The sequence below is a fragment of the Acartia tonsa genome, chromosome 10 (genome assembly GCF_053477335.1).
Source record: "Acartia tonsa isolate MP-2025a chromosome 10, ASM5347733v1, whole genome shotgun sequence".
NCBI classification, from domain to species: Eukaryota; Metazoa; Arthropoda; class Copepoda; order Calanoida; family Acartiidae; genus Acartia; species Acartia tonsa.
In genome coordinates, this window is record NC_137269.1 from 42,584,892 (window position 1) to 42,598,589 (window position 13,698).

Consider the following 13,698-nt stretch of genomic DNA (forward strand, 5'->3'; position numbering starts at 1 on the left):
AAAAGGCTGCCATAAAGCTATAAAAATACACTTTTGGAGATATTGTATTTTTATAAGCAAGACTCATTTTAATATTTTATGTTCTTTTATAAAACAGGACTATTATATTTAAGTTGTGTGTTTTTCCATTAAATAAAGTAGTAAGCTTTTTGTCTGCAGCTTAGGATAACATTAACTACTGAACTGATTAGCTTCTTCATTTAGGGAAGATTTACATAGGGCCCGGGATGGTTATAGGCTATTTCAATTATAGATTGAAGTAATGGTAGGGTTTTTGGCTATTTTGTGCCGATCCCTACCTCCTCTAAATCTTTTAAACAGCCTAATACCAATCGGGACCTTTGTGAGCCTTCCCTAAAATAAAGACTTCCATAGAATAAGTGGCTGATGAGATCTTAAAGGGCAAACAAGCAAAAAAAAACTTACTACTTTACATAGATGAATAGAGCTTTAGGTGCGATTCTAACAAGTATATATTTGTCCATATGTATAATTTAAAATTGTTTGGTTTAGCTAGAATTGTGAGAATGTGAAAAACCACATCAATTTATTAATGAATTGGGAAAAGCTTCCAAAGGTGCAGTGTTGCGGAGCCGGGAGCTGCCTTTTTTTGCTAGAGCCGGAGCTGGAGCCGTTATTTTCGTTAAAAACGGCTCCGGGTTAGCTAAAAAAAAGATACTTTGGTTACATTCGAAATATCATCTTAAAGACAGAACTTTTTTTACTTTTCCATTGTAAAACTAATAATGAAAGTAAAGTGAAGGGTTCACTATTTGATATTGATTGTTAATTTTCCAATGTTATATATCCCTGCCCCCACCTAAGCACATGGCATGCTAAAAATACTATTAATTATAAACATTATGCTTCGTGAAATTTTCAAAAATAAAGGAAAATCATCGATTGTTAATGTAACCCACGGGGGGGGGGGGGAGACATAGGAATTAAAACTTCACTGGTATCCAAAGTTTTACAAACACAATTTCTTATTTGTTGCCTTAAAAACTTTGGGTACTTCAATAAAATCTTGATTGGTAAGTTCAAACTAGTAGTCCCAAACTTTTGAACCAATTATTTGAGTTTCAGAAAGGTGGAATTTTGTTTATCATCATTGGCGTTGGGGAGAATAATTTTACGTAAATTCAACTGTCTAATCCCTTGAGCCCTGGTTAATTTGTGAAAAATGTGAAGGTATTTATTATTAACCCCCCTAAATTACAGCCCTAATTGGAAAGTTGTATGGAGGGGGGGGGGGGAGATTGAATGGAATAATAAAACATATGACAAACAAGGACTACAGTATCCGATTAAAGGACAGATCAAATAGTATCAGAAAAGCGGCTATAAGCAGACAAACTAATCCTCACTGAAGTGTTACTCGCAGCTGGCTAGTAAGCGATACCCCCACCCTAAACCCTGCCCATGGAGGAACGTATTGACCAATATTTGAGGACTTTATTAGCAACCTGCATTGAAGACAACAAAAAAAACAATAATAATATCCACGTATTCTATATCCATTAGTAGCTGAGATACTGTAGAAAAACAATAAAAAGTACGCATACACTCTAGTTCAAGAGTAGCTGCGTTGCTTTCAAATAATGTCAGCTAAAAAAGTTTCTATCAATTAATAAATGGCCATAAAAATCCCACAAATATTTTTTTTCAAATTCTCTAGTTAAAGGGATTATAAACGTATTTGATATTTGGAAATTTTAACTTTTTTTAAAGAGGAAAAGCTTCTCCTCAACCAGAATTTTTAAACATTTTAAAGGGAAAAAATAGGCGTTTTAACATTTTTTTGGTAGTTATCGTCATTATATCATTACTTTTCAGTCATTAAATGTATTTCAGTATCGCTTCGAAACCGATTAATATCCTAAGGATTAGAACCGGTTCTCAGCTATACTGAAAAATTATGTATAGCATCGTATAATAGCCAGTTTTCTACGAATACAAAATGTATTATCATAGTAGTAAAACCAGTTTTGTTAGCCTGTACCTTAGGCATCTCAGGGCTAACAAAACCTAATCTTAAAATTGAACATTTTTATATCCGCGGAAAGCTGTTTATAATACAATACGATATATAACTATTTTAAAAGCCTTAAAATTGCTATGCAAACATGAACTTTTTTACGCTTGTTTGGTTTAGTATGTAGGAAAAAAAGAACTCGCTAATCGTTGAATTGAATGATTTCATATTGTTCTCAATCCAATTTATCTGGGAATTTAGTTTCACTTTCATATCAGGGATCTAAAGGGATAAGACAATGGCCGATAAATTAATGTTCATCCCAGGCGTTGATACACAAAATTGCCCCTTCTGTAGATTAAAAAGAGTGGTTGAAACGTTTGAACATTTATCTTAATGAATCAACCAATCAAAATTCACGACAGTCTCCAAGGTAGTTAAACAAACCAATAAGAAAACGTTATTATAAAACTTTGGGGACTAGTGTTATATTCAGCCCAAGGTCCCCTCTATTTGCTTGCATACGCTTTCAGTAGGGCAACTGCATTAAAATAAAGTTATGTCCGTTAACATAAATATCTGTAACTTTCTTATTTATTGACGGATTTGAAAAATTTCAAAACATAAATTGTATAAAATAAAAATATCTAAGAAAGTTTATGATATAATTGCTATATAACTATTATATATCCATTAAAGACTTAAAACAATATACCTACATTTGCTGAAATCTCAAAACGTTTTCGTTTTTTTTCTCCCAATTTATTTACAAAATCTTCCAAAAAGTGACCCTAGCAACGTACAAGAAACAGGTCACCATGCAAGGGGTTTAGTGGAATTTTTTAAAAAATGAAATATCTATAAATCAAGCATATTCCCTAAAAGTGCCAAGTAGAGCACAAAAAAAGTATCCTCCCCCCTCATAACTTGAAATAAATTAAAATAGGGGGAGCGGTAGTTTTTCATTTGTCAGGATAAGTCGTGTTGGGTAATGTGTAGCCCTGCAGGGGGAAAGCACCGCAGGTATAGATAGGCCCCGCAGGGTTAGAGTAAACCACTGAGCTTAAGCATATTGAAGAAAAAACTACCTCCTTTTTTTCATTTAATTTTCAAACTTAAGAAAGGGGAGTTCAGTTCTCAATTTTAGGGAAAGTACCTACCTAAATTCTATTGTTTCAATTTTAACATTTTAATTTATGAGGTTTAAAATGAATTTTAACGACCCTAAATATTAAATTAAAGAAAAAATTCCCTCCATATTGAACATAAAATAACATTTTTTCAATTTGAAGAGGAAAATCCAACCCTTACCTAATAACTTTCTAACTATCAAAAAGCGACTCTATAATGGGACAATGGGCTGTTTATTACACTAGTCCCCAAAGTTTTATAATAACGTTTTATTATTCGTTGGCTTAAAAACATAGATGACTTTTAATGGATTTTGATTAGTTGGTTCATTAAGCTGAATGCCTAGCGGTTTCAACCATAAAACTTAAATCTCAATAACCTAGAAAGAAACCGTCGCTTGTTTCTTTTTACATAAGTAAATAGAACAAAACCTTCCCAGGACTTTTTTAAAGCCTCTCAAAATATGGAAAACTGAATTAAACTAGAAAATACTAACAATCTTTATTTTAAAATTATACTTAGAATAGGATTAGTAGCCAGGGAGGGAGGGGACATTGGGGCTGTTTATTGCACTAGTCCCCAAAGTTTTATAATAACGTTTTCTTATACGCTTGCTTAACAACTTTGGGGACTATTATTGAAATTTAATTGAATGGTTGATTAAGTTGAGTGTCCAAAGTCCAAACGGTTCAACCACTAATTGTAATCTACAGAAGGTATAATTTTGTTAGTAATCATTTGGGATGTACATCAAATTGTCGACATTGTCTTATCCCTTTAGATACCTTTTATTTGTTGTTTTATTAATGTTTTTATCACTTGATTAAAGATTCAAAACTCAAATATGGTTTCTCTATTTGCATTATCTGTGTATTTTAAATCAGAGATAAGACAATGGACGATAAATTGATGTACTGCATTGTACATCCCCAATGATGATTTACAAATTTACCCTTTGGTAGTTTACATGCAAAAAGTAAAATAAAATTTAACTGCCAATATATATTTGTTCTATAAAATAAATTAACCAAAAACCTATGCAAAAAAACGTTAAAAACTTAGTTACAAAAAAAATAAGGACAAAACAAAGGCATAACATTATTTAGTAAAACAAAATAAACCATTTGAAAGGAAACCAACTATAAGATGCAGCAGGTAGAAAAATAGGGGAAAAATTCCAATAATAGCACCATCCCCACCCCCCTCCTCCCTTTTTTCACTCACATATACACCTATAAAGAAATCCCTACACATACATACACTTTCAGGGATCTTAGGGGATAAGACAATGGATAAGAAAAATAATGTAAAGCTACAAATTATGATAAACAAAAGTACCTTAACATTTTTAATGAAAAAGGTTGGACAATGATTGGTTGTACTAACCAATCTTTAATTAAAATTTCTAATCCAACAACTTTGAGAACGTGTTTATAAAACTTTGGGTACAATAATAATTTACAGTCCACTGTTGTCCCCTCCCTTCCTTCCTCCCTGAGTCTCAATAGCGCCCGCGCGCGCGCACAGAGCCAAGAAAATGAAAATTTTTACCTTTTCACAATTGAAACCTATAGTAGGTACGGTGTTTGTGTATTGTCCAAATTTTAACCGATACAAAATTGTCGTTTTTCCACTTGAATCTAGGCCTATCATAGCACAATGGTAGCTGCCGGTTCCGGTCAGGCTTGACAGCGACTCTTTGCCCAATCCGGCGCCCATTGTACTGCGGCCGGCTGGTGTAACGTATATCACAAATATATTTTTAATATAATTTTAACAATTATCACGCGTGCACCTCCTCATAGCATGATGGTTTCACCAACACTGATTTGTTTTTGAATTTATTGGCGCGTCCCGCATTTAGTGGACTGAACGTGCCGTGTAGACGTGGCGTGACGGTATAAAAATTAACCCGACACGGCGCACTGAGATAGTGCAACGGCCAAGAAAAAATGACGCGGTCCGCCTGATTGGCTTCATCGGTGCTTTACAGGAATAAAGGGACATTAAGCTAATTATTAGACTAGTCTCTAAAGTTTTATATTAGCGATTTCTTATTTGTTGGCTAAACAACTTTAAAGACTTTTATTTGAATTTTGGTGATTTAAATAAATTTTTTGGCTGTTGTATTATCCCTTTGTTCCCTGGGTATTTTAGGAAAAAGGTGACTCGGCACGGCCACAACTCACACTATATGGATTGAGATAAAATTGACGCGTACCGCATTTCCTTAGGAAGGAAACAAACTCCTTTTTCTTTTTACAGGGACTTATTAAGCCTAAAGGGTATGGAGAAATAAAAACGCGAAAAAGAGAATGCTTGAAAAAGGTTCATATTTCAAAAATCATTTTATTTTGCATATTTAGTTTATTTTTTTACTAAGATATTTTTTGTGATTGACGGAGATACTGTAAACTAAAGAATTTCGGCATATAAGGAACAAAATTTATGTTCAAATTAATTCAGTGGCGTGCGAACCGAAGGGGGCATTTGGGGCAATCGCCCCCCCCTAGCGACCAAAACGCCCCCCCCTGCCCCCCCCTAGCCACCGCCCCCCCCTGCCCCCCCCCTAAATGTTGAAAAATGCCCCATTTTGCCCCCCCCTGGTCAATAAAATGCCCCTTTTTGCCCCCTACCCTAAAAAAAGCAAAACTATCCCAGTTTCAAAATAAAGATCAAGAAATACCCCCAAAAAAATTTTTTGGCGCTTCGCGCCAACCAGACAGTTACTATTCATTTAACCTTACCAAATTTTTTAATTAGTGTAGAAATTAGGTTATAATCTTTTTTCACTGAACATAACAAACCAGGTAATAGGAAGTATTTCATTTTGTATAATATAAACTTTTTACCAAAGAAATTTTGTACATCCTCAATGATGATACACAAAATCACAAACCCTTATTTAGATTACAATTAGTGGATGAAATGTATGGAAACTCGACTTAATTAACCAACCAATCAAAATTCCATTAAAGTCCCCAAAGTTGTTGAGCCAACGAATAAGAAAATTTCAAATGAAATATTGGGGACTAGTGTAATAAATAGCCCAAAAACCCCTCCCTCCCTGCATATTTGAAGAAAAAAATTTGCGCTTCACGCCCTTCCAAACGGTTTCTGCTTTTTATCACATTGCATTGTATATTGTGTTTTTATTTCTTTAAAAACATGTGTAAACAACAAATATTTAATCAAAAAGTTATTTTATATAAAAAAGAAACAGCGTTGATATTTATCTAAGCCTTGTCTAAATGAATAACTATATATGATGTCATATTATTTTCAGGATAAGTTTATCATTTTTTGTGTACATACCCTTACAAAAAGACATGTTTTTTTTTAAGGCAATTTTCATTAAAAACCATTAAAACTAACTACACTCTATATTCCTAACCTGATCAAATACGCCACTCTTGTTGTCTTTAATTGATTTTAGTTCAAAGGGGGAGTAAAAATTTTAGGTGCCCTTCACGCACCGCCCTTATAAATCTTTGGAAACACCACTTAATCAAAAATTAACAGAGTTTTAAAGTGCCATTTAAAGAGGGTAGGATATGCTGATATAACTTTTTAGCTTCTCTATAATTCACTATGGCTGTCAGTACGTAATGCTAAGGGGGAAATGTGATTTTTTCAACTGCAATTAAAGATAGAAGGCTAAAACTTAATGTTAACATTCCCATCATTATGGAGTATAATTAACTATTAAAAATTCATGGAGGTTGGACTGCTTTTCAGGACGTTTTTGGCTTTTTTTGTATCTTTTAAATTTCAGGTATAGTCCCTTTTGTGACATTGCCTCTTGAGGTGCATTTCGTCGTATTTTCACAGTAGGTTTTCACCTATTTATAGCTCCTGCGGGGCCAACTGCCTAACCCTGCAGGGAAATCACCTCACCTAACTTAACCTAGAATAACCTTTTAAAAGCTACTATGAAAATATGACGAAATGCCCCTTAAGAGGCGTTGCCACAAAAGAGACTATACCCTATATTTCTAAGAGATTTTTATATCTGTAGATGAAAGGACAAGTATTTTTTTTGTGGATTATAATATTTAAAAAAAATAAAATTTCTCGCTGATTCAAGCATCCAGTATGTAATTTACTTTGACTGTCATCACACAACATACAGGAAAAAGGATTTGTGACTTTTTCTACCTAAAATATATATTTATTTCAACAGATGCTCTTTAAATTTACTTGTCTGTATTCTTATTCATGATTTTTTGTGCTTTGCTACTTAAAGATGTTGTCATCCTTGTTGTCATACAATAAATAAATATTTAAAATCAGTTTTACATATTAGGTTAATTTTTGGTAAATTATTTCCAAAATGAGTGTTTTTATCTCCCCCCCCCCCCAAATTTTTTTAATGAGGTTATTCATCCTTCCTGTTGAGATTTTATAACATCCCCTTCCACCCATAAAAAATGTTTTGTGGTGGGGGGGGGGGGGGAAGTTAAATTATCTTCTGTACTTTTTTTTCAAAGATGCTTTCTAGCTCCCTTCCCTTCGGTCATTGCAGGGTGGGGAGAAGGGATGGGGGAGAAGGGATGGGGGAGAAGAGATGGGGGGGGGAAAGATGTGGGATATAAATGGGAAAAAGGGATGGGGGAAGGGACACCCTTATTTAAAATTAGTATATATAATCAAAATGCCCCCCCCTAAAGCAAAGTGCCCCCCCGGGGCACTTTGATTTAGGGGGGGGCAAAATTTTACAAAATCTTCAAAATGCCCCCCCCTAGACAAGGTGCTTCGCACGCCACTGAATTAATTATAACATTTTCTATTTTAGATTTCCGTTCACAAAGGGTTAAAATTATGCAAAATTTTTAGTTTTTAATTTTGCCAATAGATGTCTTTACTAAAAACGGTTTTTATGCAACATTTATATTTGAAATACTTTGCACACAAAATTTTTAAAGATCTTAGTAAATTTTAAAAACAATTTGTCATTAAAGGTAATTTTAATAAGCCTACAACTATACATTTTTGACGTCATTTGAAAACATTTGATAATGTAAACTGATAATAATATTACAATTTGCTGTTAATAATCATTCAGTTGAGCTCTTCATTAGTCCATTATTTGAGGCATAAATATGCCAATTATGTAATGATTGTTTTAGTTTGGAAAATATACCAACATATGCATTGTGTGCTAAGTACTTCGTACAGATGAGGATTTTCTAGCTTTAATAGCAGCTGAGTAAATAACATTTCCTCCATATTAATATGAACAGACGAAAAGAAATATAAAGCATTTTTAAAAGCGAAGCTTTTCTATAATTAGGATCTGTCTGTACATCCGTCTGGAAAGGATATGTTTTTTCGTAATTTAGGCATGTTAGAATTGTCCTATCGATTTTAAACTTTGCATGATGATTCCTGTAGTAGTTTGGTACGATTTAGAAAGCGTAGCAACTCTATTATCATTACCAGAATGTCCATCCATATTTCATACGTCCATTTTATACATGTCGATTTTTTTACTTTCTTAACAATAAATTGTGATCTAATTATCAGATTGATCTGTTTTTTTGTATACTGATTCCTAGGACAACAAAGTACAATATTATAAGCAAAGCAACTCTATAATCAAGTCCTAAAAATGTAAGTATGTCCATAAACATTATCCTGTATCGAGCAGTTTTTGAAGAAATATACTTACAATTTTGCTTCTACTCTTATAAATTTATATTCTGATTATTCAGTTCTGACAATATACAAGTGTTAATGTCTGTTTGTCCTACCGTTTCAGTGCTTCACTTTTATGGGTGTTGTCATCTTTGTTTTGTTATATCCGAAATAGACAAAGGGACCGACGGACAAATTTAGTTATTTAACCTGTTTTTCTTCAATACATGATATTTTGTCAGTTAATTCTTTTGGTGCTTTCCCTAAAAGCAACTTGTTGAACACTGAACTCCTGAACTGAATTTTTGGGCGATAAACGTTGGAAAATAGTCCTTTCAAGCAAAAGGTAGCATGCGAGTTCGCCATCGATATCGTAGCAGAGTATGGGTCGAAGTCGCACAATAGTAGCATAAATTAAAATGCGTCAAAGGAGATCTCGACGGCGACTCGAAACATTTCTTACACAAACTCAAACTCAGGGGGAAGCTATAATCATAGAGAAAAGTGAAAGGCGCATGTAGGGAAAGGGGGGCGAGAAAGAGAGTCAGAGAGAAAGAGAGAGGAAGATAGTATGTCATTCTCATTCATGTCTCTCAATTTATTCATGTTTTTACTCATTACTTAATTGAATTAAATTTCAACTTAGCAGAAATTATACCATTTTCAGCTTAATATAATCATCATTAAGATATGTTTCTATAATTGATGTTGTTAAAAAAAAGAATGCCTTTTAAAAATAACTTTTTTCATCAAAGACTATCAACACTCTATAACATTATGTATTATCATTTTTATTGTTTTCAGTTTAAAAACAGAAAGATTGATAGAGTCTTTAAAAGATTATTTGAGTCCCTAGTGGCAAATTTATAAACTATATTTTTTCCCTATCAATTTTGATCATGGGTTGATTGTGTGTTTGATGGATGTGTGTGTTAACACTGTAAAATGCTACGTTTGAGCGACATCGCGTTTTTTTCTTCTGCTAGTATTTTCGAGGTCGCCAAAGTTAGCAGAAAAGCTAATAATTTATGAGGTAGGAAGCTACTAAAGTAGGAGCTTTATAATACTAGCTAGCTACTATATTACGAGCTCACAAAAGTTCGCCAAAATGCTACTCTTAGATATATCGAAAAAGGTAGCATGCTACCTTTTTTTTAAAAGGTTTTGCTGGGGTTATTACTGAAAAGTAGAATTAGAATCCTTACACTCATGTAACAGGATGTTTGTCAGTGTTTTTGTATGTTTTTTTACCGAAGGATCTCGCTACCCGCTGAACCGATCGGGTTCTCCTTAACAGGGTAACTTCTCATAGGTTCTGCGAAGGTTCATAACTATGTTTGGTAAATAGCTGATTTTAAAATAGGTTGAAAAGAACCAATTTTACATGTCCGTTGATACCTCTAGGGGCGTAGCCGCTAGTCCTTATACTAAAGTAACAGGATGTTTGTTTGTCTGTGTGTCTGTACCGAAGGATCTCGCTAACCGCTGAACCGATCGGGTTCTCCTTAACAGGGTAGATTCTCATATGTCCCGGGAAGGTTTTTAACTATTTTGGGGGAGGGTACCACCAACCTCCCCAGAAAAATCAACAAAAATTAATAAAAAAAAAGCAAAAAACATAACTAACACCATCTATTTTTGGTAAATAGCTGATTTTAAAATAGGTTGAAAAGAAACAATTTTACTTGTAGCCGCTAGTAGTAAATATAATAGTAAAAAAAAGACACTGACCTACTAACTATAAAATGGACTCACTGACGCAAAGACACTGATTATAGAAAATCTTTTAATTCAAATATTTTCATAACAATTAATGATAATTTATTACCTAAATTCACAAAAAAAAAAATTCTATAATATTTAAATGCTTGTGGTTAGCAGAAAATTTAAAAATTGTCTTTGATGATGGTAAATAAATTATGTAAAACTAGGACCATTATATCAATATTTAGCGTAGCACAATCCAGAGGGGTGGGAGACATTGGGCTGATATTACACTAGTCCCCAAATTTTTATGTTAAAGTTTTCTCATTTGTTGGCGTAACAACTTTGGTGCTTTTATAGAATTTTGATTGGATAGTTCATTAAGTTGAGTGTCAAAACATTTCAACCACTAATTGTAATCTACAGAAGGGATGTTTTTGTTCATTATCATTGGGGATGTATAACATTTTATCGGCCTTTGTCCTATCCCTTAAGATCTATAGAAACAATGAGTATTTAACAACTTTGGAATAAAAAAAATAATGGTTTTAATCTTATAATTGTACATTTTAGTATCAGCGGAAAGCGTCCAAGGGAAATTTACATTTTAAACTTTACCCAATTTTATAACTTATCAGGGAACGGAGGGAGTGGACAATGACATACAACCACATACAACTAATTAATCCACATCCCGTTCTTCCCTCCAGGGTCTACGAGCTTACATAGTCAGAAGTTCATGCAAAAATATATTGGTAAGAATATTCCCAGCAAAACTTTTTTTAAAAAGACGTAGCATGCTACGTTCTTCGATATCTCTAAGATTAGCATTTTGGCGAACTTTTGTGAGCTCGTATGATGGTAGCAGGCTAGTATTTGCAAGCTCATACACTAGTAGCTTCCTACCTCATACATTATTGGCTTTTCTGCTTTTCTTTGGCGATCTCGTAAATGCTAAGTAGCGGAAGAAAAAAAACGCGATATCGCTTAAACGTAGCATTTTTATAGTTTACAAACATTTACAAACAAACACACAATCAACCCATGATCAAAATTGATAGGAGAGAAATATAGTCAGTGGCGTGCGAACCGAAGGGGGCATTTGGAGCAATCGCCCCCCCCCCCTAGCGACCAAAACGCCCCCCCCTGCCCCCCCCTAGCCACCGCCCCCCCTGCCCCCCCCCCCTAAATGTTGAAAAATGCCCCATTTTGCCCCCCCCCCTGGTCAACAAAAATGCCCCTTTTTGCCCCCTACTCTACAAAAAGCAAAACTATCCCAGTTTCCAAAAAAAAGATCAAGAAATACTCAAAAAAAATTTTTGGCGCTTCGCGCCAAACAGACAGTTACTATTCATTTAACCTTACCAAATTTTTTAATTAGTGTAGAAATTAGGTTATAATCTTTTTTTCACTGAACATAAACAAACCAGGTAATAGGAAGTATTTTATTTGGTATAATATAAACTTTTTACCAAAGAAATTTTGTACATCCCCAATGATGATACACAAAATTACCCCTTCTTATATAGATTACAATTAGTGGATGAAATGTATGGAAACTCGACTTAATTAACCAACCAATCAAAATTCCATTAAAGTCCCCAAAGTTGTTGAGCCAACGAATAAGAAAATTTTATATGAATTATTTGGGATTAGTGTAATAAATAGCCCAAAAACACCTCCTTCCCTGCATATTTGAAGAAAAAAAATTGCGCTTTGCGAACTTCCAAATGGTTTCTGCTTTTTATCACATGCATTGTATATTTTGTTTTTATTTCTATAAAAACATTTGTAAACAACAAATATTTAATCGAAAAGTTATTTGTTATAAAAAAGAAACAGGGTTGATATTTATCTAAGCCTTTTTCTCAACACTGTATGTCTGTCTAAATGAATAACTATATATGATGTCATATTATTTTCAGGATAAGTTTATCATTTTTTTTGTTTACATACCCTTACAAAAAGACATGTTTTTTATGGCAAATTTCATTAAAAACCCTTAAAACTAACTACACTCTATATTCCTAACTTGATAAAATACGCCACTCTTGTTGTCTTTAATTGATTTTTGTTCAAAGGGGGAGTAAATATTTTTAGGTGCGCTTCACGCACCGCCCTTATAAATCCTTGGAAACACCACTTAATGAAAAAATAACAGTTTTAAAGTGCCATTTAAAGAGGGTAGGATTTGTTGATATAACTTTTTAGCTTCTCTATAATTCACTATGGCTGTCAGTACATAATGCTAAGGGGGAAATGTGATTTTTTCAACTGCAATTAAAGATAGAAGGCTAAAACTTAATGTTAACATTCCCATCATTATGAAGTATAATTAACTATTAAAAATTCATGGATGTCGGACTGCTTTTCAGGACGTTTTTGGCTATTTTTGTATCTTTTTAATTTCAGGTATAGTCCCTTTTGTGACATTGCCTCTTAAGGTGCATTTCGTCGTATTTTCACAGTAGCTTTTCCCCTATTTATAGCTCCTACGGGGCCAATTGCCTAACCCTGCGGGGAAATCACCTGACCTAACTTAACCTAGAATAACCTATTAAAAGCTACTATGAAAATACGACGAAATGCCCCTTAAGAGGCGTTGCCACAAAAGAGACTATACCCCAAAGTTTTCCATAGTTCTAAGAGATTTTTATATCTGTAGATGAAAGGACAAGTAATTTTTATTATTTTTACATAGTTCTTTATAACTTTGGTTTTAATGGTACGATAAATTTTTTTTGTGGATTATAATATTAAAAAAAATAAAATTTCTCACTGTTTCGAGCATCCAGTAGGTATGTAATTTACTTTGACTGTCATCACACAACATACAGGAAAAAGGATTTGTGAATTTTTCTACCTAAAATATATATTTATTTCAACAGATGCTCTTTAAATCTACTTGTCTGTATTCTTATTAATGATTTTTTGTGCTTTGCTACTTAAAGTCATACAATAAAGAAATATTTAAAATCAGTTTTACATATTAGGTTAATTTTTGGTAAATTATTTCCAAAATGAGTGTTTTTATCTCCTCCCCCCCCCAAATTTTTTTTAATGGGGTTATTCAGCCTTCCTGCTGAGATTTTATAACATCCCCTTTCACCCATAAAAAATGTTTTGTGGGGGGGGGGGGAGGTTAAATTATATTCTGTACTTTTTTTTCGAAGATGCTTTCTAGCTCCCTTTCCTTCGGTCATTGCAGGGTGGGGAGAAGGGATGGGGGAGAAGGGATGGGGGGGAAGAGA

The 13,698-nt window shown here is 33.7% G+C and overlaps 2 protein-coding genes across 2 annotated transcripts in view; one reads left to right on the forward strand and one right to left on the reverse strand.

Moving 5' to 3' along the window:
* The window catches only part of LOC145330091 (ADP-ribosylation factor-like protein 4A), a 47,803-nt gene extending 42,874 nt beyond the window's left edge, over positions 1-4,929 (reverse strand). Inside the window, exon 1 of the mRNA XM_080174670.1 lies at positions 4,658-4,929. Within this exon, the coding sequence (XP_080030796.1) occupies positions 4,658-4,825 (168 nt within the window). The 5' untranslated portion in view covers positions 4,826-4,929. The remainder of the gene's footprint in view (positions 1-4,657) is intronic.
* The window catches only part of LOC145330089 (acidic phospholipase A2 CM-II-like), a 100,364-nt gene that overhangs the window by 25,281 nt on the left and 61,385 nt on the right, over positions 1-13,698 (forward strand). The window lies entirely within an intron of this gene.